Genomic DNA, 23,222 nt, shown 5'->3' on the forward strand with positions numbered 1-23,222 from the left:
TATCTGTTACCCTGGTCTCTGGTTACTGTCCCTCTTTCTCTTTGTCGTTGTCACTTTTGCTGTCCTCTCATCATTCTCCTTAGACAAGCTTTTTTATTTGCTTCAAGAAGTAAACAAGAAAGTGGATTTCCTTCTTTGTTATCTGACTTTATTTCAGATCTTTTCTTCTCATCTAGCAAGTGAATAAGTAGAAAGTTTAAAGATGGATGGACGTGAAAAATGAGCGAGCACAGCTTTCCTCAGTACATTTGGATCAGAGGATCTTTCGATCCATACCCTGAGTTCTTTACTAGCTTTCTAGGTTTGTTTGTTTAACAGCTTTATTGAGATATAAATCATATGCCACACACCACACAATTTACTCATTTAAAATTCAGTGGCTTCTAGTATGTTCACCGAGTTGTGCAACTGTCACTACAATCAATTTTAAAAGTTTTCATCGTCCTGAAAGGAACACCCCTCAGCTGTCAACCCCCAACCTCCCCACCCCCCTGCCCTCGGCAACCACAAATCCTTGTGTCTTTATAGATTTACCTGTTCTGGACATTTCATATAAATGGAAGCACACAATATGTGGTCCTTTCTGACTGGCTTCTTTCACTTAGCATAATGTTTTCAAGCTTCATGCATGTAGTGCAAATTGGTACGTCATTCCTTTTTATTGCTGAATGTACCCTGTTGCATGTGTATACATTTTATTTGATGGACATTTTTGTTGTTTCCACTCAGCTATTATAAACAATGATGAGCATCCATTAAGCAGTTATTTGCTTTTAGATATTTTTAAGTGGTATGTATTCACTGTAGAAAATTTGAAAAATTTTGAAGAGGATGATATTTATTCATAATGCAAGTACTCAAAAATAAGCTTTAACATTTTTACTGTGGGAAAAAACTTGTTTATGTATAGTTTATTCATTCCTCATTTTTCTTTAAGATTTATTTCTCATTTGAGCAGATTTACTTGCCATATCAGCAAGACTGGCCACTGCTGTTGTGATAAATAATTTGTAAATCGTTGTAAAATGGGAGTAGAGTTATTAGCTATTAGATGGGGAGGGAGAAGGGTTTAGAGAAAGTTTGACAGAGGAGGAAACATATACGTTGTGAAAATGTGTATGAATTCCTGATACTGGTAAGTAAATAAAAACACTGAGATTTCTAATAAGGTCACATTTTTTCTATTGCAGGAAGCTATCAGGATGTACAATTTTTATAACAGGTGCCAGCCGTGGCATTGGCAAAGCTATTGCATTGAAAGCAGCAAAGGATGGAGCAAATGTTGTCATTGCCGCAAAGACAACCCAGGCACACCCCAAACTTCCAGGCACAATCTATACTGCTGCTGAAGAAAGTGAGTGTGACAATGACATTTTGTGAAATGTCCTGTCTCTGATTTCAATATGTAGAGAATTTGCTGGAGAATTTAATTATATCTGTTTGAAGTCTACCCTAAAAATAATTTTGTCTGGTTAAGGAATTGTTTTATCACCTTAGAGCAGTGATTGGGAACCATTTTTCTCCCTAGCACTTTTGAACGATATGAGAGACTCACATTAAAAATCATGTCTTAAGTGGGAGGGTATAGCTCGCACATGCTTAGCATACACAAGGTCCTGGTTTCAATCCCCAGCACTTCCTCTAAAAATAAAACAAATAAGTAAACCTAATTACCTCCCCCGCAAAAAACAAAATTAAAAAAAAAAAATCATGTCTCATGAGGGCAGTGGTTCTGGGATGGGAGCACCAAGTAGAAGAGTGGAAGTAGAGAAAGAATTTGAGAGGTGGGCAATGTGAACCCTTTGAAAACGCTCTCCATGTTAGTTATTCTCTGCACAATTCACAAATCATTATTTTAATACTTTCAGTTCACAAATAGTTATTCAGTGCTTATATTCAATGCATTGCCAGGAGGAAGGGCTTAAATATTCAACTTCAGTTCATATTGCTAATTTGGCTAGTTACATTAGTTCCATGTTGTTTATGTTAGAGGGATATATATGAAGTAATTGTGAGTGGAATGATTCCTGGGATTTGCTTTAAAATACACCAGCAAAACAACAGGTTTATACTGTCGAGCACAGGGAACCATATTCAATATCTTGTAGTAACCTGTGGTGAAAAAGAATACAAAAATGAATTGTGTGACTGAAGTATTGTACTATACACCAGACATTGACACAACATTGTAAACTGACTATACTTTGATAAAAATATATTTAAAAAAAAAAACCACCAGCAAAAAACAAAACAGGATTGGGGGTACATAAATTAAACAAACAACTGGCAAAACATTAATCATTAAAGGTAACTGATGGATTCATGGTAATTCATTGTAGTATTTTTTTAATATTTTTGTAAATTTTTAGGAATTTTCCGTAATGAAGTTCTGTTAAATTTCCTTCTCTTTTTTTCCCTATTTTTAATAACATTAAAAAAAATTACCGTCCTTTTTTTTTATAGAGTTGGCCAAGCTAGTCTGCAGCTGGATATGGGTTTGTCAGTCTGTCCTACTGTAGGGCAGAATCACTAGCAGTTATAAGACATAGTAATTTATATTGATGTTCCGAAAATAGGATACTTTTTTCTTTTGACTCCTGTGTCAGAAGTTTGATACTGATGAAAGGTTTAATATTTGAACGCTTTAATGCGTCTTTGTTTATCCTTTGTAGTCAAAGCAGCTGGAGGAAAGGCCTTGCCATGTGTTGTTGACGTGAGAGATGAACAGCAAATCAACAATGCAGTGGAGAAAGCAGTTGAGAAATTTGGAGGTAGTGCTTTAATTCTGAAATAATTATTGATTCTTGGTAAAATACAGGTTGTAACTATCATTTTAATTTTTAACTTTCTTTTGATTATTATTTTACTTTCTGAGTCTTTGCTGTATGACCAGAAATGAGTATTTGTTCATACACAAACACAGCTTAAAACCATCTGATGACTATTTGAATAATTGTTTAAAAATTATTTTGAATAGTATTACAAATTTACCATCCAAAATAAAGTTAGGACCTTGACAATAACATACATCTAACCAAGTAGTTCCCCAGGTCCCATCCACTTGTCTTTCCCCAACTCATGTAACCATCTTTTAATGACTTTTTTATATTTATTGGATAAAGTACAGATAAATTATTGGCATTTGAGATATTTCACATTCTGATCTTAACAGACTTTTTGATTCTGTCTTTCTTCCATACCTCTATGTAAACTCTCTATACCAGCCAAAATAGTTTCCATTCATTTCCTTACCTTTAATTTTTTGTCTCAATTTTTTCTTTCCCCATTCCTGAGGCCCCTCCAGCGCCCACTCCTCTACTTCTGATCCTTCCTGAAACGCTCCCTTCTTTGTCTTTTGAAATCCCACCTTTTTGTGCTTAAACCTCATCTCCTTTATGAAGCCCAATTTTCTGACCACACCAACTAATCAGAAGTGTACATTTTTTTTCTCTGAATTCCTAAAACATTCCTTTGATCCTTGTCTTACACAACTTTGAATCTTAGTTTTCTCCTCAATTGGTTCATAAGCTCCTTGAAGGCAGGCGTTGGGTGTCGAGCTAAGGCTTTGATGGTATTATAGTAAAGCACTTAGCCATGTCCACATCCTGCCCCAGACATTACCATTCTCTCCCAATAATGTTCCAGAGACTATATGTACACGCAAAGGATATTGGCCAGTGGGAAACAAGGTAATGCTTTATTGTTAGCAAGGCTTATGCGCATAAGTCCCAATGCAGAGTGCTGTGTTATACTGGACTGGAACAAAAAGCTTTGGCTTAAATGGGGCCTGCTCCTTTAAATTCAAAAATCTTACCCATGGCTCACAACATTTCCAAAAATAATGTGAATGCCCATGAGAGAAGAGGAGAGAGAATGCAAAATTACTGAGTGTTTTTTTTTTTTTTCCTTACTGATAAGGCTGCAGGTATGAAAGAGGAAGGAGAGGAAGCCACATTCATGTGTAGGACCTTTTATCTAAAATGGCTTCACCTACTAGTAAAAGTGGCCAATTAGTGCCAATTAGGATTTGACCTAATTAGTATAGCCATTTGTTTTTTTAGGGAGGAATTAAGAGGGAAGGTGGATGAGGGTGGAAGACTGAAGCTTTTCCTTCCTCTGTATTCGTCCAGTTTCATTTCTTTCTGTTGATCCATTGAATCTATCAACTGAGGGTGAGTTGATCCTTCTCAGAGACTGAGGTCATCAGAATATTGGGGAGGGCTGCATTGTCTGAGCCCTTTCTCAATCTTTGTTTCTGTCATATAATTCTACTGGAAAACATCAACAAAACCTCAGTTCTTGTCTGGTATTGTCCTAGGAAACCTCTGAAATGGATCGAGAGGATGTTAAAGATGTTCATGGCTATACTGTACAGGCCCAGAATTCATCCTTTCTTTTTTCCCATCTTGAGTTCTAGGTGTGTTTCTAGTCTGGTTCACCAGAGTTACACACTATGTGCTAATGACAGTGTGCCTGAGTGTCACAATGTGAAACACCTCCACTTTCCAGTATTGGGTTCCTATAGAGTGATCGAAATCTCACAAATGGATTTCTTCTCCTTTTGTTTGCCGCAGGGAACTTAAAGACCCAAATTGAAATCTCCTTCTTGGAAGAATTAAAGCCTAGAAATCTCTCCTCTCCAATTTTCTTACTCCATTTTGTTCCAGCCAAGGAGGTTTCACTGAGATACGTGGATGGTCTAGATTTTTTTAGCCACTGTAGTTTAGGTTGTCTTCCACTGAACCTGGTATTGTTTCTTCAGCATCTTCAGTGTTGGATGAATCCAGCTTTGTCTTGTGACCTGCTTTTCCCAGGAGGACACAGAAAATGGAAGGGACAAAAGGAAATTGTGGTTTTTGTTTCTTTTGAAGCCAATTGATTTGTATTATTAATTTGGCATTCATATCCTGGAACTTAAAGCTCAATTGGTAGAAATCATCAATCAAGAGGATATACTTTCCTTATCTCTGTGGGGAAAAAAAAGATCTAGTACATTTTGCTGTTGTTGGGATGAGCCTCTGAAACACTTCTGTCTTCTTACTTAAAGGTACAGATAGGCAGTGGAGTTACTTCTATTTTGGACTCTTTCCTAAGATTTCCTTTCCTCCTCCTCAGGACCCGCTTTAATGTATTTAAAATGTTTTGCTTTCCATTTGCCCATTAACTTCTGCTTTTCTGGCATAACAATGCAGAATTATAAGTGAGCTCTGTTCAGCAACTCAGCTGCTGCTCTTCTAATCAGGAGGAATGCCACATTTATGAGATGCTTCATAGCCTGCTTTTTTTTTTCCCCCCTTTGTGTTCTTTTTCCACAGAGATCCTAAGCTTTTGTTTTTTTTGTTTTTTTGTTTTTTGGTTTTAGTCCCATACTGTGGTTGTTACTGATGCAGTTTTCCGGTTTGGAGTTCTGCAGGCCTTTGCATTTTGCCTTTTGGGGAAGACTGCCTTTGTCCTGATAGTTCTCTCTGCTGGAGAATTGTCCTTAACAAAGTCGTAAGTTCTGATGGTGCTTTCAGACCTGTGCCCTCAGGGAGCAGGTCTGTGCCCCGTGGTACTCCTATCACCTTGCCTTCCCCTCATCTTCAGAGTTTTTCAGGCCTTGAGTAAATTATGCAGTTTCATAAGCCACAGAAACATTCTTTCCTGCCACCCTTTTTTATTTTTGCAGCAGATATATATATATATATATATTTTTTTTTTTTTTGGTATCATTTCCCACTATTGTTCCCTGATCCATTTTAATTTAATCCATCTGAGTTTAGAAATTTTAACTTCTTAATTGGACCTTTTTTTCCTTTATCATTGGCAAGTCAAGTACAGTTTGCCCAATCAGTATATCTTTATTCCTCATCTACTTCCTTTGCTTTTGGGCCCAGATGTTTGCTCTGCCACCATACTTGTCACTTACTATCCCATAGTGAGAGAGAGGAGGTCAGTCAAGTCTGGATTTGCCCAAGGAATCTGTTGGTTGGATCAACACTCATTTGCTTCATCTCCCTGAGTGGGGTAATTCTACGCAGGTGGTGTACATACCCATTGGTCCAGCATCTCACCCAGACCCACAGTAGATTTGCTTTGCTCCCACCTGGCTTCTCCTTTGGTGTTTATTATTTCCCTTGTCTCTTTGGCCCTAGCAGAGTGCCTTATATAGAGTAGCCACTCAGTCGTTGTCTCTTAGTGATGTGGTTAAGCAATTCCTAGCTTTGTGAATTGAGAAGCATGTCCTGGATTTAAAAATTCTCACAGATCTTTGCCGCTTGTAAAGGCAACCATCATTATGTTCATTCAGGAAAACTGGTAATCACAGGACCTGGAAATTGTCTCAGATACACAGATGACTTACTTGAGTTTGAGTTTTGTTATAAGGAAGCTATAAATGTAATGTAGTTGAATCCAAAGTTATTCTAAGGACACATTTAAAGAAAACCTTAGTAGCACAAACTCTGTACCAAAGAATATGGGAATTGAAAAATGATGATATGATCAAAATTTGATAATGTTACTAAATATGAAGAAAGGGTGCATATTCCTAAAATGTTTTAGTGAGTATAATAACCTTATTTAAGCCATTTCCCACATATTGTGAGGGAGGGGCATAGCAAAGTTGAGAGGATAACAAAAGATGTTTATGGCAACAGTCAAACCCCAGCAGCAGAAATTGTGATATTTTTTATTTGATGGAATATTAAATGCCCTTTAAAAAGAATTATGAGGACCATGTAGAAACACAGAGATGTGTTTGAGATGCTTTTTTATTTTAGCATTTTTGCTTAGCATTATTTAACGAAGCTTATAACTATAAATAAAACGTGTGGGTAGGAACTGCTTAAAATATGCAGAAATAATTGTTAAAGTAGATTTATTTTGTATATGAGTTACCAAAACAAACTTGATCTACTTTGATGACTTGTTTGGAATTGAAAGTCTAGGTCATTTCTCTTTTCCCAGTTCCCAGGACCAGAAAGGAGCTTTCATTTACATAAGGGCCTTAGAGGGGAGGGATTCAGATGTGCATGGAAGGAGGGAAAGCCTTGGAAAGATGATAAAGAGGAAGGAAAACTATAAGGAAGCTGACCTAAGGTCTGGGAGACAAGGAGAGAGATAAGGATGGAAACTGTAAACCACCGAGGACTAAGCTGCCTTGTAGTTTTTTGTGGAGCCCTGGTGATCACCAGTCACTATGGTGCCAGTGAAAATCACCTGGGTATTGAGTCTTGCATTGATGTATTGGTCAGTCGGATTATCTAAAAAGTATTTGAGAACTTAGAATTCAATGATATAATTTTTTTTTCTTTTTACTTATTTTTATTATTATATCTAAATCACATTAATAGGAAGTTGATTATTTGAAAACAGGAATTGATATTTTGGTGAATAATGCCAGTGCTATTAGCTTGACCAACACGTTGGAAACACCTACGAAGAGAGTGGACTTGATGATGAATGTCAACACCAGAGGCACCTACCTTACGTAAGTTAAAAAAAGAGTTGTGGGAGAGAATGTTGCAGTGTTTTGTGAGAGAACTACTGGTAAACAGATTTGAACCAGGTTGGCAATATGGTTTAAAAATCAGTCAATCTTAAAAAAAAAACAAAAAAACCCCGTCAATCTTACAAAAACCTGAAGGTGCTTCATGTCAGTCAATAGTATTTTGAATAATTTTATTCAGAGCTCCTTTTTCTCTGTGAATCTGATAAAGGCTAAAGAATAGCTCAAGCATTTTCAAACATTTGCATGAATAAATACATATATGCATACCAAGTCTTCTGGTACACCAGCAGTAGCCTCTTCTTCCTCTGAAAAACACTGGGGTTTTAGTATTATAAATAATAATAAACTCATTTTGAATCCCATTTTAACGTAACTGACAAAAGGCTCATTCTATATTGAGCAATATTAGGCGGAAACATCAAGTACAGAATGAAAGTAAGTGTAGTCCTGATGTGCTGTGGGTTGACCAGACCAATGTGTTTTATTTGTCCCTTTGTTTATCTGTTTACCCTCAGATTCTGCCATTTATCATATGAATATAAGGACAGATCAGCACGCAACTTCTCTTGTCCACCTTATGTGTATCTTATATATCTGCATAGAGCAGGTGGTTAGGACCTCAGGCTGTGGAGTCAGACTCCTTTGAGTAGGATTCAGATCTGAACCCCTGCCCTTCATGGCTTGTTCTCTTCATGACCTTGTGCAAGTAACTTAATCTCTTATAGAGTCCATTTCCTCATTTGTAAAAGGGGGATAATAAAGTATGTCATAGATTGGTCATGAAAGTTCAATGTAAAATCTGCCATTAATTCTGAACTTTGCCCTCCGATGTGTTTTGTTGGGTCTGTAAAACTTGGCCCTGACAGTGTTAAAAAAAATTTGTTTTTTTTTTTTTAGATTCCGCATGTGAGTGATATCATAAAAAAAAAATTAAATAAAATTTGTTTTTATTAGTTACCTACATTGAGAATTTCATTAGTTGCCTACATGAAAAAAAATCAGGAGATTTACACAGAAATCCAGATTCCTAACTTTTCTTGAAACACTGGAAACATTGGCCACGTAGAGACAGCATTCCCACATGGCAACAGTTAGCTGCTATAGCTGGTGGCAGAGTATCTGCTGCCTCATTAGATGGCGCATGAACACCATTGTCTCTGGATGCTGAGGATGGGCTAAGGAGTTGCCATGTGTCATTGTGCTTGCTCTGTTGTTCTTATATTAAAGAAGAAAGTAAAATATTTCTCATACCCATGTTTCTATCTGAAGTGGAAAAATGAAACCTATGCCAAGAAGGCCATATGGCCGAGAAAATGACTGAGAGCTTACTTCTTTGTAGATGTGGGGAATAATTCTATGAATTCAATGTGTAAAGTGTATTTCTGTTGAATGGAAACCACAGAGAATGAAACCACACAAAGATCCATGAGAAGCATATTGAAAAGATTGTGATGGAAAACTTAATGAACTAGACAAAGGACTAACGGTTCAATAGGGTCTGTGTTTATTTTCAAACAAAATGAGCAGTGCTGCTGTGTGATGTGGTTATGTGTTACATGAAGGAATTATCTGGGCATCAAAATCTTTTGCAGCCAGCAACTTTGTGAAAGAATTTTGATCGAATGTAAATACTCACTTAAACAAGTGTTTAAAAATATAAACCCAACCAGAAATACCATTGCTCAGCATGTTGAATGAAGGCTTAGAAGGGCACAACGTGTGAAAAAGGGGAATCATTTGTGGCAGATTCTACTGTAGGTGATGAAGCCACAGATATAAATATTCCACCCCCTAGTTGTATGTATTTATGGTGTCAATTCTTTTTGCCATCCAAAAGAAATTTCCCAACTCAGTTCCTAAACAAAGATTGGATCAAAGACTTGGCTTTGTTAGCTGACATTATTACTTATGTAAAGACAAATGTGTGATTCTCATTGTTCATTCCTTGTGAAATTTATGTTTGGAAAACCAATTCAGCAAGAACAGTCTGGCCCCTTTCCTATTCTGAGGTTGTTTTCCAAAAATGAAAGTGGCGACCTAAACTACACTCCTACATTTGTAGACTCGAAGGTTCAGTTCAAAACAAAACAAAATCCTGGTTTCAAACTCTTAAGATAATGAACTAACCTTTTCAGTTACCTTTATCAATTAATTTGTGTAGTTGAGGAACTACAGATGGAATATATAAACTGTAGTGCACTAAGGTACTAAAAACTAAGTATGAGTATGTTAGAATAGGAGATCTGCAGATCTCTCAGGATTAGATACTCTAAAATAAAACTTTTTTAAAGCAAGGATTTAGTGCACTGTTGAAAGTTTCTACATTTAATAGCAGCTGTTTTTAAAAAAAAATTAAGTATTGTTCCCAGTACAAGGCAGACTGCAATGGCAAATGAAAGACCTGACATTGACCTTTGGACCAAAAAAAGTGTGTCAGGTTTTTGGCCCTCTGTGAAAGCATAAGTTATATAGAAGAGAAATTCATAATGAAACATTCTCACTTAAATTTTTTTTGAATTTAGTGACACTCATTGATTCATAGACAAAAAGTATGAATTGTTTTCTCAGGGAAGCCTGAGAAGCATCTTCAGGGAGGGAGTAGGGAAAGGCCCAAAGAACTGACGTCTTCGGAGGTTTCAGCAAGGATCTGGAACTGTTTCCTGATCCCTGGTGCCCAGGGCCCTGTAGCCTCTGACCTGTGTTTTAACGGTTCAGGGAGACAGAGTTGGAAGCCAGAGAGGAGTAGAAAGCGGATGCTTAATATGTATTTCTAATTTTAGTTAAATATATAATCTCCAATATTATATGTGTTTTTATCATGTTAGATGCTTATAGAAATTCAGTAATGAGGTTCAGATGTACATCTGAACAGTTGATCTTTCTTATACTCAGCTCACTTTTTTCATTTACTCAAATACCCTATAGGCCTTTGAGCTTACAACCCTGGTTAAAACAATTCACGTGCAAGTAATAGCTAATAAGTGCATTGCCTAGCATACAGTAAGTTTCCAATAAACTTAACTACCTTATTAAGCTCAAAGTATTAGTATCTAAACTTGGTGCTAAGGGTTTTCAGTATAATGTATAAGGGCATGTTGCTGTGAAAAATGAACGAGATTAGGATTAATATGCTGAGGGCCAGGCAGTCAAAGAGCAGATGGAAAGGTTCTGTCTAATAAATCAAAGGTAAAACTCATGTTTAAATTGTAAATGAAATGAACTCTTTGATTTGGGTATAAAATATGGTCTTATTGCTGGGACTAGATTGTTTTAAGATGACTACTTAAAGTAATCTACTGACTTTTTACTACTGACGCTTTAAGATGCAGCATCACTGTTTGAATGAATATCAGCTGTGACATTGTTCCTTCTCCCCTCCTCACCCCTATAAAAGTGAAGCAGCTTTGGAATGGAAAAACAATATGTACAAAAACCCTTTAGTGATACTGATTGTATTTGGTTTGTGAACTTAAAAAGGCATTGCAGATGGTAACAAGAGTGTTGTACATTGGTAATAAACTGACTTGAAAGAAGAATGGATTAGTTCAAAGTCCTAGAAGTTACTGAATGGGAAATTAAAAGGTATAAAATTATTAAGGTACAATATGTTATTAAGCTATATGTTATAAGTTAGTAATTAAAAATTTAGAATATTGGACCTGAATCTTTAATTACCTACTTTTTTTTAATGTTTTTTAAAAATGAAAGTAAAAATTTAAAAAAAATCTAAATATTGCTCCCAAAGACATATTGCATTGCATGTTGGTACAAATTAAGTTTGGTAATATATTGAGTTATGTTATTAGATTACAGTTCCAGTGTGCTAGGAATACCACACCTACTAAGATGAAAGAAATCAGCCTGTGTAATACTGATAATAGCAGTTATTTATTTCACATTTAATATATGCACTGTTCTAAGTATCTCATATGTATCATCTCGTTTTAATCCCTTAGTCCATCCTAGATTGTAGCAGATATTACCAACATTGACAAATGAAAAAACCAAGAATTAGAATGTATATATTTTGCCCAGCATCACACAATGAAGGGCAGAAGGAGGTTTTGAATCCAAGTCTGTCTGACTTGAACACCCATGGTCTTTACCACAATGGTGACTGTGCTGGGTGACAAGTATGTTAACTAAGACTGAAAGGTGTGTGTGTGTGTGTGTGTGTGTGTGTGTGTGTGTGTAGGAGGGAGAATTTGGAAGGATGAGTTGAGGATAACCTTAGCTGGGTTTTAGGCTGATGTGCCAAAGATTTGATTATTTTCATCAAGCAGATTATATTGTCAGGCCATTAAGCAAAGCTTCAAAGGATTAATTATAGTTGCTTTTCCTATCTTCATTCTAGAAAAGTCAAACAAACAAACAAACAAACAAACAGAAGTACCCTACAGGTTACTGAGCAAGTTCAGGTGCTCTGCTCAGGTAGTAAAATATAGCTGTAAAAGGTAATGAAGCTGTTAGAAAGCTATTAACTTGACTTGTGTTTTCTTTTGCTTTCAGATCCAAAGCATGTATTCCTTATTTGAAAAACAGTAAAATTGCACATATCCTCAACCTCAGCCCACCCCTGAACCTAAATCCACTGTGGTTCAAACAGCACTGTGGTAGGTGGTAGGATGAGGGGCTGGCTTGTATGGTCAGTTTGTTTTGTATTAAATCAGTGTTTCTATGATGTGATCATGATTTGTATATCGCATTCAACATTAAATTTTCTGTACAGAATCAGTAGCATTTTAGAGAGTAATCTTTTCTCTGTAATTTTAAAATCGAGATACAACTTACATTAAATAAAATGCACGAATGTTAGTGGCTCAGTTTGATGAGTTCTGACAAATGTATACACCCGTATAGCCACTACCCAAATCAAGATACGGATATCCACTATCCTAGAAAGCTCCCTTAAGTCTCAGTGTGTTTGATTGTATGTTACTTATTCTTCAATAAAGTTGGTTAAAACTATCCATGAAATACTTTACCTTTCATAGCAAACTGATGATTTAAGATGAGTGTGTTGAATAACAAGATTTATGTATAGGTGCCTCCTTTGAAATAGTTGTATCAGATACTTAGTCTTTGCTTCAATATAATTCAGTGAAATTTGGAAAGGAAGACAGTTGGAATAGGAACCCATAGAACAAAACTAAAAGAACTTCTGTTTTAATTGACTGGATTAAACAAATTTGAAACCTTTTGTTGTTGTTTTACTAGCAGTAGTTTTCCTTTAAATGATCATTTTCAATAAAAAAAGAAAAAAAACAGATTAAGAAACAACAATGAAACTTGTCCCCATAACATTAAGAAAAATGGAAGTTTATTACTCTTTTAATCAAATATTAAGGTAGAAATATATACACCTAGTTCATTCATGGTATATATAAAATGTTTCCACAAAACTACAGTTACTTCTGTAAAAACTGCTCTTTTAAAAACAGTATCTTAAAAATATTTTGTATACATTATATTATTAAAGAATTCTGAAAAAATGTATCAAGGAGGACATAGTAACAGTAAGAAATTGGTTATTTATACTCACAAATTAACTTCTTTCTTAATTAAATTCTTTGTGGTTTCTTTCAGCTTATACCATTGCTAAGTATGGTATGTCTATGTGTGTGCTTGGAATGGCAGAAGAATTTAAAGGTGAAATTGCAGTCAATGCACTGTGGCCTAAAACAAGTATGTACTTATAAAGTCCCTTTATTGGATTTCTATTTATTGTCTTTAACACTCTTGAGATGCATGAATCTTGGGTGGGTAGGGTGGGGTACAAATGAGTAGACTGTCAAAAGTAACCTCAGTCTGTCTGGGAAATAAGTTCAACCTTTTATTGTTCGTAAAGGGCCCTTTTCAATCGTTTTCTGGCTTTGACTTGATCTGCATGACTATGTGATTGCTATACGAGAAACACTGAACACAGGAACACGTAAAGAGTCTCATTAAAGCCAACAGGAAGCCAGCTGCGTTTCCCTTACCTTTCTTCCATCTTTGTCTTTGGTACCTGACAGAGTTCTGCAAAATTCTCATACTTTTGTTTTCTCCTCACATATCCCAGCAAATGCTTCTTTACTTTCTTGTATTCTTACTATTTTGTCTTTTTCCTTTATGAAAAGCTGACTTTTCTATACTTTCACATGAGTTCTGAGTTCACAGAGTGCCTCAGTCCCCTTTAGGTGATGACAGTTCTACCCCAGAAAAATATGATAAGGAGAAAACATACTGGGAGTCCTTTTTCACTTCACTTTTTAAAAATTTGACAGAACTACTACTCAGCCATGAAAAGAGAATAAAATAATGCAATTTGCAGCAAAATAGATGGACCTGGAGATTGTCATACTAAGTGAAGTAAGCCAGAAAGAAGAAGAAAAATACCATATGATATGACTTATATGTGAAATCTAAAACAAACAAACAAAAGACACAGATGAACTTATTTACAAAACAGAAACAGACTCAGATGTAGAAAACAAACATGGTTACCAGGAGGTAAAGAAGGTTGGATGGGATAAATTGGGAGTTTGAGATTTGCAGATACTAATTACTATATATAAAATAGATAAACAACAAGTTTACACTGTATAATGGAGGGAACTGTATTCAACATCTTGTAGTAACCTATAATGAAAAAGGATATGAAAAGGATTATACGTATGTATATGTATGACTGAAACATTATGCTGTACACCAGAAATTGACACAAGATTGTGAACTGACTATACTTCAAAAAAAAAAAAAAAAGTTAACAGAACCTTTGTTACACTAGCATCAGAATTCAAACAGGTAAATTAGTGTGGCCTCTTTCCAGGGAAACTCATTAAGGATCAATACTGGTGTGTCTGCTCCTGAACAGTGGCCCCCATTTGGTGGTCACTTAGGTATTTATTGAATGAATGATAATTTTGGCTTCCTTTTGAAAGTATCTTCATATTCCTCACTACATTGCTTGAAACATACAGGCAGCAGATTGGAATATTTTCACTTATTTGAGGGTAGAGGTATTTTTGAAAAGGTGACTATTGAAACTTATGTCCTTGCTGTCCACCCTCTTAATCTACCAGCAGACTCCCCTCAGTGGAGCTTTTGGGGTGTCAGGACTTAGAAGGAATGAGCAAGGCATTGGTTTTGTAAGAAAAGTAATTGAGAAGGTTGTGAAGAAAATTGTTCCCCTCTGGGCCAGAGGACAGAATAGGGTCAGTAGAGAGCACTGGCGAGAGAAGTTCCTGAACAGAGCTTGACCCACAGAGATCGGAGGACCTCAACAGGGTGATTCTGTAGGTCAGATGAGTATTTCCTACCCTTGAGGCTGGGACAGTGAGGAGACCAGGGAGAATTCTTTAGGCTTCCAAACGGATTCAGTAACTGGTGCATCTAATGTTACCTACCCATGGGGTAGAGACTGCTGCACTTGCCCCTGCTGGCAAGGTTTCCATTGTTTAAATCATCTAAGGGTGAATAGAGAAATGAGGAGACAAAAAGTGCAGTGCAGCTAAGGAGATCCAATATCCAGACATAGAAAGAATAAACAAAACACCCAGGATAGCAGTTTCCATTGAAATAACACTGCTAAAGAAAAGAGAAAATACCTTGATTAAATACGTGCAACAATTACAAGATTGAATTATTGTACGAAAAATACTTTCTAGAACTAGAGATTGTGTTTTGAATTGAAAAAAAATAGTAGTTGAATTGAAGGATTGGCTTGTCACTGTTAACACCCGAACAAGCAGCTTGGAAGTTTAAGAGAGCTCAAAATGCAGAACAAAAAACATCCTGAAGAAAAAGTAAAGAGACTTAAGGGACTTCCCATGCAAGTATCAGGAGTTCCAGAAGGAGGAAAAAGAACAACCCGAGAGAATCTCAGGATTTCAAAGATAAAAGGAAAATCTTGTAAGCTTTCAGACAGAATATATACTTACTTATAAAGGAGAAGGAACCAGATTGCAGACTTTTTATTGTCAACACCAGAAACTACAAAGCAGTGGAGTAACATCTGTAGATTACAGATAGGAAGGGACCCAGTCAGGATTAACATTGGTTGACACAAGATGAAGATATGGGGATGTGCAAGGATATCACATTTGAGAAAAACCTTCTAGGAGGGCTCTTAACCAAACTGCAAACCAATCAGAGCAGAGTCTTTTCCAAGATAGAGGGAAATAAAGAGAGGGAATAATGGCAAACAAATAACTGCGTAGCATATATGGTTAAATGTAAATAGCTTACGATAGAATGACTGAGAATATGAAATTCAAGTACCAAATAAGAACTCTTGATATAGAAGAGATGCTGTAAGAGTAAACTTTTAGATTAATCTCTAACCACAAAAGCACTAAGCTCTGTTTTCAAAATCTAGAAGTTGAGGAAGAGAGAAATTAGGAAGTAATTGAATTCTAAAGGGCTCATGTGAACATGGGAAGGCTGGGGAATGAATTCTAACAGTTTTATCTTGGTCATCCATAATTCTGGATAGTATGTTTTTTAAAAATTATATTTTCTGTTTGGTTCTAGGGTGTAGAAATGCTTTTGATATTAAAATTATAGATAACTTCCTGAACTTTCTTATTCTAATAATTTATCGGTAGAGTTTTAAGTTTTCTTTATAGGCAATCATGTAAGTAATGATATTTATTTCTTCCTTTCCAATTATTTTGCCTTTGGCTTCTTTTTTTCTTGCTTTACTGGGCTCACCCTCTCCAAGGCTTTAAAAAATATATTGTTTATTTACATTTTTATTGTAATTAGGCACTCCTTTAGAGTATCTGATTCATCATATTTCCAGAAACAGACTAGTCCTATCCACTTTTTATTAAATATATTACTAGACATTTTGTATTTTTATTCTTGTTCTCAATATATTTTCCATTATAGTTTCTAATTTGTTAACAAAGTGTATATAAAGACTATAATCTTTATTCTTTATAAGTGTACTAGCAAATTGAACTCTTATTAATACTAAAAAGTTTTCAGTGTATTCTATTAGATTTTTCAGATTGAAAGTCTTATCACAAAATTAATTAGAGAGGAGGCCAAGATGGCAGAGTAGAAGGACGCTCGTAGCTCACCCTCTCCCACAAATACACCAAGACTCAAATCCACTGGTCCTGTGGGGAGGGAGCAGCAAAGGAGGACTAGTGCTTGTTTGCTGGGTCTCTCCTCTCCAACAAAGAGGCCAGAGGGACAGAGAAGGAGCTTCTGAGGCTCCGATCTGTACGGAGCACCCCTTGACTGACAGAACTAAGTTAAACGGGCAGAAAGGGTCCCTGCGACACCCAGCCGGAGATGCAAGCCGACAGCTGGGGGACTGGACAGGCTGCCCGAGCCGGGTGGAGGACGGGGAGTGGCTGCACTGAGGCAGCCCCCGGGGACTGCAGGGTGCTGCACTCTGTGGATGAGTGGCTACACAGGGCAGAACAACCTGGGCCCTCCATAAAACAACGGGGGTGGCTGCACTGAGGCAGCCCCCAGGGACTGCAGGGTGCTGCACACTGTGGATGAGTGGGTACACAGGGCAGAACAACCTGGGCCCTCCATAAAACAACATGGCTGATGTGCCCTGAGGGGAAGGGTGCATACCCCCATCTCTGAAAACCCGCGGAAGGTTTTCCAGCGAAGAAAGGCGGGGCTCAGGCACAGCTGTCATATCCTCTGGGACTTAGCACCCAGGCTGGGGCGAGGGACGGGGGGCGCAAAACCTCAATCCGTACCTAAGGGCTTAGCAGCCTCAAAGGCCAGACGGAGACTTGTTTACAGCCTGAGGCAGATAGAATCCTTCCACCCTAGTGCCTCAGAAAACTCACGCTGCCAAGACAAACAAGGAGCTGAGTTTGGGCACTGAGCAGGGGTGGGGCTGTTCCGTGATCTTCCGCAAGCCTGCCTGTAGAGCACGGATCCAAGGCAGAGTGGGCAGTGGCACAGAGCAGCGGAGATTAAAAAAAAAATAGAAAAAACTCAATCAAACCAAAAGCTGGTTTTTTGAAAAAGTAAATAAAATCGACAAACCGCTGGCCAAACTCACAAAGAAGAAAAAACAGAGCACAAATAAGCAAAATAAGAAAGGAAAATGGAGAAATTAACAACAAATAACTTAGAAATACAGAATATCATATGAGAATATTATGAAAAACTATATGGAACCAAAATGGATAACCTAGAGGAGATGGACAAATTTCTGGAAACATACAGTCCACCAAGACTGAACCAAGAAGAAACTGACCACTTGAACAAACCAGTCACTAGAAATGAAATTGAATTAGCAATAAAAAAAAAACTCCTTACAAATAAAAGTCCAGGACCGGACGACTTCACTGGGGAATTCTATCAAACATACAAAGAAGAACTCATACCAGTCCTTCTCAAACTCTTCCAGAAGATTGAAAAGGAGGGAATACTCCCAAACTCATTCTGTGAAGCCACCATCACCCTGATACCAAAACCAGGCAAAGACACTACTAAAAAAGAATTATAGACCAATATCACTGATGAACATTTATGCAAAAATCCTCACCAAAATATTAGCAAATAGAATCCAATAGCATATAAAAAATATTATACATCATGACCAAGTGGGGTTCATCCCAGGGACACAAGGATGGTTCAACATACACAAATCAATCAGTGTAATACATCACATCAATAAGAGAAAGGACAAAAACCACATGATCATCTCAATCGATGCAGAAAAAGCATTTCATAAAATTCAACACCCATTTATGATAAAAACTCTCACCAAAGTGGGTATAGAGGGAACATATCTCAACATAATAAAAGCTATATATGACAAACCTATAGCCCGCATAGTACTCAACGGTGAAAAACTCAAAAGCTTCCCACTAAAATCTGGGACAAGACAAGACTGCCCACTATCACCACTCCTATTCAACATAGTCTTGGAAGCCCTAGCCACAGCAATCAGTCAAGAGAGAGAAATAAAAGGGGTCCAAATTGGAAAAGAAGAGGTAAAATCACTATATGCTGATGACATGTTACTATATATAGAAAACCCTAAAAGGTCCACACAAAAACTACTGGAGCTGATCGAAGAATTCAGCAAGGTAGCAGGTTACAAGATTAACATTCAAAAATCAGTTGCATTTCTTTACACTAATGATGAATCAACAGAAAAAGAAAGTAAAGAAACAATCCCCTTTAAAATAGCACCCAAAGTAATAAAATACCTAGGAATAAATCTAACCAAGGAGGCAAAAGAATTATACACAGAAAACTATAAACCACTGATGAAGGAAATTAAAGAAGACTTTAAGAAATGGAAAGATATCCCATGCTCTTGGATTGAAAAAATCAATATTGTTAAAATGGTCACACTGCCCAAGGCCATCAGATTCAATGCAATCCCTATCCAATTACCGAGGACATTTCACAGAACTAGAACAAATCATAATGAAGTTTATATGGAACCATAAAAGACCTAGAATCGCCAAAGCATTACTGAAGAAAAAGAAAGAAGCTGGAGGAATAACTCTCCCAGACTTCAGACAATACTATAGAGCTACAGTCATCAAGACAGCATGGTATTGGTACAAAAACAGACATATAGACCAATGGAACAGAATAGAGAGCCCAGAAATGAACCCACAAACTTTTGGTCAACTAATTTTCAACAAAGGAGGCAAGAATATACAATGGAATAAAGACAGTCTCTTCAGCAAATGGTGTTGGGAAAACTGGACAGCAGCATGTAAAGCAATGAAGCTAGAGCACTCCCTTACACCATACACAAAAATCAACTCAAAATGGATCAAAGACTTAAAACATAAGACAAGATAACAATAAACCTCCTGGAAGAAAATATAGGCAAAACATTATCTGACATACATCTTAAAAATGTTCTCCTAGGGCAGTCTACCCAAGCAATAGAAATAAAAGCAATAAACAAATGGGACCTAATGAAACTTACAAGCTTATGCACAGCAAAGGAAACCATAAGTAAAACAAAACAACAACATACAGAATGAGAGAAAATTTTTGCAAATGAAACCGACAAAGGCTTGATCTCCAAAATATGTAAGCAGCTCATATGACTTAATAAAAAAACAAACCAATCCACAAATGGGCAAAAGACCTAAACAAGCAATTCTCCAAGGAAGAAATACAAATGATCAATAGGCACATGAAAAAATGCTCAATATCACGAATTATCAGAGAAATGCAAATCAAAACTACAATGAGGTGTCACCTCACACCAGTCAGAATGGCCATCATTCAAAAATCCACAAATGACAAATGCTGGAGAGGCTGTGAAGAAAAGGGAACCCTCCTACACTGCTGGTGGGAATGCAGTTTGGTACAGCCACTATGGAAAACAGCACAGAGATTCCTCAAAAGACTAGGAATAGACTTACCATATGACCCAGGAATCCCACTCCTGGGCTTGTATCCAGAAGGAAATCTACTTCAGGATGACAGCTGCACCCCAATGTTCATAGCAGCACTATTTACAATAGCCAAGACATGGAAACAGCCTAAATGTCCATCAACAGATGACTGGGTAAAGAAGATGTGGTGTGTTTATACAATGGAATACTATTCAGCCATAAAAGCTGACAACATAACGCCATTTGCAGCAACATGGATGCTCCTGGAGAATGTCATTCTAAGTGAAGTAAGCCAGAAAGAGAAAGAAAAATGCCATATGAGATCGCTCATATATGGGGTCTAAAACAAAACAAAACAAAACAAAACATAAATACAGATCAGAAACAGACTCATGGACATTGAATACAAACTTGTGGTTGCCAAGAGGGTAGGGGGTGGAAAGGGACAGATTGGGATTTCAAAATGCAGAATAGATAAACAAGATTATAATGTATAGCACAGGGAAATATATACAAGATCTTATGGTAGCTCACAGAGAATAAAACATGACAATGAATATATATATGTTCATGTATAACTGAAAAGTTGTGCTGAACACTGGAATTTGACACAACATTGTAAAATGATTATAATTCAATAAAAAATGTTAAAAAAAAAACCAATTACACAAAGACCTCATTTTGATAATCATGTATTGTCAACAAATGACTCATAGTTTTGATATCTGCAGCTGGTTAGAAACATTCAGTGGAAAAACTAAGTGTTATGTTGGATCATGCATGCATTCTCAATGGGCCCAAAGAAAACTGGATCTTGGGAAGTGTAAAAAAATTGTTACCCTCTTTACGCATAAAGCACAGATATATGTGCAGTACATATATATGGTATAGCTGTCTCATTAAAATTTCATAGGGACCACATACTATATAATTCCTCTCATATGAAATGTTCAGAAAGGTAGATCTATAGAAATTCAAAGTAAATTAGTGATTGTCTAGGGCTAGGGGGAATGAAGGTAGGGGACTGGGGGTGATTACTAATGGATACGGGGTTTATTTGGGGGTTGATGAAAATATTCTTAAATTGGTTGTGGTGATGATTATTCAAGTCTGAATATAACAAAAGTCATTGATTTGAACACTTTAAATGGGTGAATTTTATGGTATGTGAACTATATCTCAATAAAATTATTAAAACACAGTAAGTGGTAATTATATCTGTTCTTTTGGTATATGCTAAATTCCTTGTCCAACTATTTCTTATTAAGTTAGCTAATGCTTTTAGAACAATATTAAAGAGTAACAGTAATAAAGAGGCATATTTCTTGGCAATAATAGCAATGCTTTTATCATTAAGTATATGCAGTTTCTTCCCCTTTTTTAGCCTTTTTTATTGAAGTATAGTTTATTTACAATGTTGTGTTAGTCTCTGGTGTATAGCATAGTGATTCAGTTATATACATACAGATATATATTTTATTTTTCATTATAGGTTACTACAAGATACTGCATATAGTCCCATGTTATACAGTAAGCCCATGTTATTCCTTTTTTTTTTTTTTTAACTTCAGTTCTTGCATCCTTTCTGCTATGTGATGCTGCATTAGTATTTTTTTTTTTATTGAAGTACCGTCAGTTATAATGTGTCAATTTCTGGTGTACAGCACAATGTCCCAGTCATGCATTTACATACATATATTCGTTTTCATTTTGCACTAGTATTAAATGTAGTAGTCAAAGCACTGAGATTTTGCTTGATTTACTGGAAATGTTTCTGTCCACTAAGTGGATTTGGCAAGTTGGTAACTATCATCCTGAACTACCGTAAAATCTAAGTGTAAGCTCTGTTATGCTTATTAAAGTTGAAACATTACTTTTTTATCATATCTCAAACTTGGAACTGTTGGAGAATTAAAAAAAAGAAATCAATACATTGCTTTTGCCCTTAGTGGTTTAAAGATTTTGTCTGGCCAAATAAATCACATAGATACAATGCAGTCAGAGAAGTAGTCTACCGAGATACTCTGCAAATAGGTGCACTCTTAATTATGAAGTTTGAGTCCCCTGATTAACTCAGTCTGCATCTTTTCTTCCCTGTGAGAGGCTTTGGGCTTTTGTATGCTCAGAATCACGCTTTGTTTTCATTTTTTATTAATTTAATTTGTCTACCAGCTTCTCAAGTAACCATACAATCTAGTCAGGGTAAAGAAATGATAGAACAGATTTTTATTAAATCTTCAAACACTGTTACTATTTGAAATTACCCAGCTTCTGTATTGCCTTTATCATTCTTAGTTGTGTGAGCTACAGTAACTCTCTCTGCCTAGTGTCCCCTTGTATAAAATTAGGAATTATAATAGATAATCTCTGTGGCTCTTTATTACCTATTTTTCAAACATTGAGTTATGAGAAAAGTAGAGAAACTAGTACACCATGTGCTATTCCCCTTCAGCCATTTTCAACACATGGCCAGTCTTATTTCACCAGCCCACATGCCTCTGGCCCCTTCATCCCCACCTGTACCCCCACTGGATTACTTTAAAGCAAATTCAAGTCATATTATCATTTCATCTGTATGTATTTCAATATGTGTCTTTAAAATACAAGATTCTTTTAAAAAAACATAAAATCATTAATGTTAATACCTTGATATCATCAAATGTATCTAGTCTGTGCTCCAATTTTCTCAAGTGTTTTCCATGCAGTTGGTTTATTGAAAACAGGATCTAAATTAAGTTCCACACATTACATCTCTGTGAAATGTCTCTTAAGTGTTTTTAATCTATAGTAGTTACTCTCTTTTATTTTCCCCTTGCCACTTACATTTTGAAATTCATTGTATAGAATTTCCAATATTCTGGATTTTCCTCATTCTCCCCATTGGGTCATTTAACATATTTCTGTTTCCTCTAAGGACCCTTATGTTGTTTATTCCTATTCTTCCTTCTGACATTATTTTACTTATTCGTTCATCACTCAACAAATATTTATTGGACAGTTATCATGTGACAGACGCTGTGCAGGGTACTGGAGATAATTCTTTGGCCTTTTCACCTGGTAGATGACTAGGCTGGTAAGAGTTGTCTGTTAAAAGAACATTTAATCCAGTATTTTTGCAGATTATTATAGTTCTAGGGGTACTCTTGAACTGCCACATAGCAGTGTGAAATGTACCCAGAGATGTAGCGTTGGAACAAGTGAGGGATTTCTTTTGTTTCCCATCTGCTGTGTACTAGGTGAGGGTATTTCCTCAGCTCCAGGCAGTAGTGAAAGGCCTAATGGCCTATGGTACTGAAGCTGGGAGAACAAGGGGCCATGGTGAGAATTTATGGAGCCCTGGGATATGCTGCTCATGTAACTCTTACGAAAATTTAGCTGTTGCAGCCAGCTCT

General features: G+C 36.5%; 1 protein-coding gene across 3 annotated transcripts in view; it reads left to right on the forward strand.

Annotated features, from left to right (window-relative positions):
* HSDL2 (hydroxysteroid dehydrogenase like 2) overlaps window positions 1-23,222 on the forward strand; it is an 88,671-nt gene that overhangs the window by 31,135 nt on the left and 34,314 nt on the right. For all 3 annotated transcript variants that reach the window (XM_074362017.1, XM_074362018.1, XM_074362016.1), the window contains exons 2-6: window positions 1,191-1,354; window positions 2,673-2,771; window positions 7,357-7,471; window positions 12,002-12,105; window positions 13,079-13,177. In XM_074362017.1, coding sequence (XP_074218118.1) covers window positions 1,191-1,354; window positions 2,673-2,771; window positions 7,357-7,471; window positions 12,002-12,105; window positions 13,079-13,177 — 581 coding nt within the window. The remainder of the gene's footprint in view (window positions 1-1,190; window positions 1,355-2,672; window positions 2,772-7,356; window positions 7,472-12,001; window positions 12,106-13,078; window positions 13,178-23,222) is intronic.

Source organism: Camelus bactrianus, chromosome 4, assembly GCF_048773025.1.
Source record: "Camelus bactrianus isolate YW-2024 breed Bactrian camel chromosome 4, ASM4877302v1, whole genome shotgun sequence".
Taxonomy (NCBI): domain Eukaryota; kingdom Metazoa; phylum Chordata; class Mammalia; order Artiodactyla; family Camelidae; genus Camelus; species Camelus bactrianus.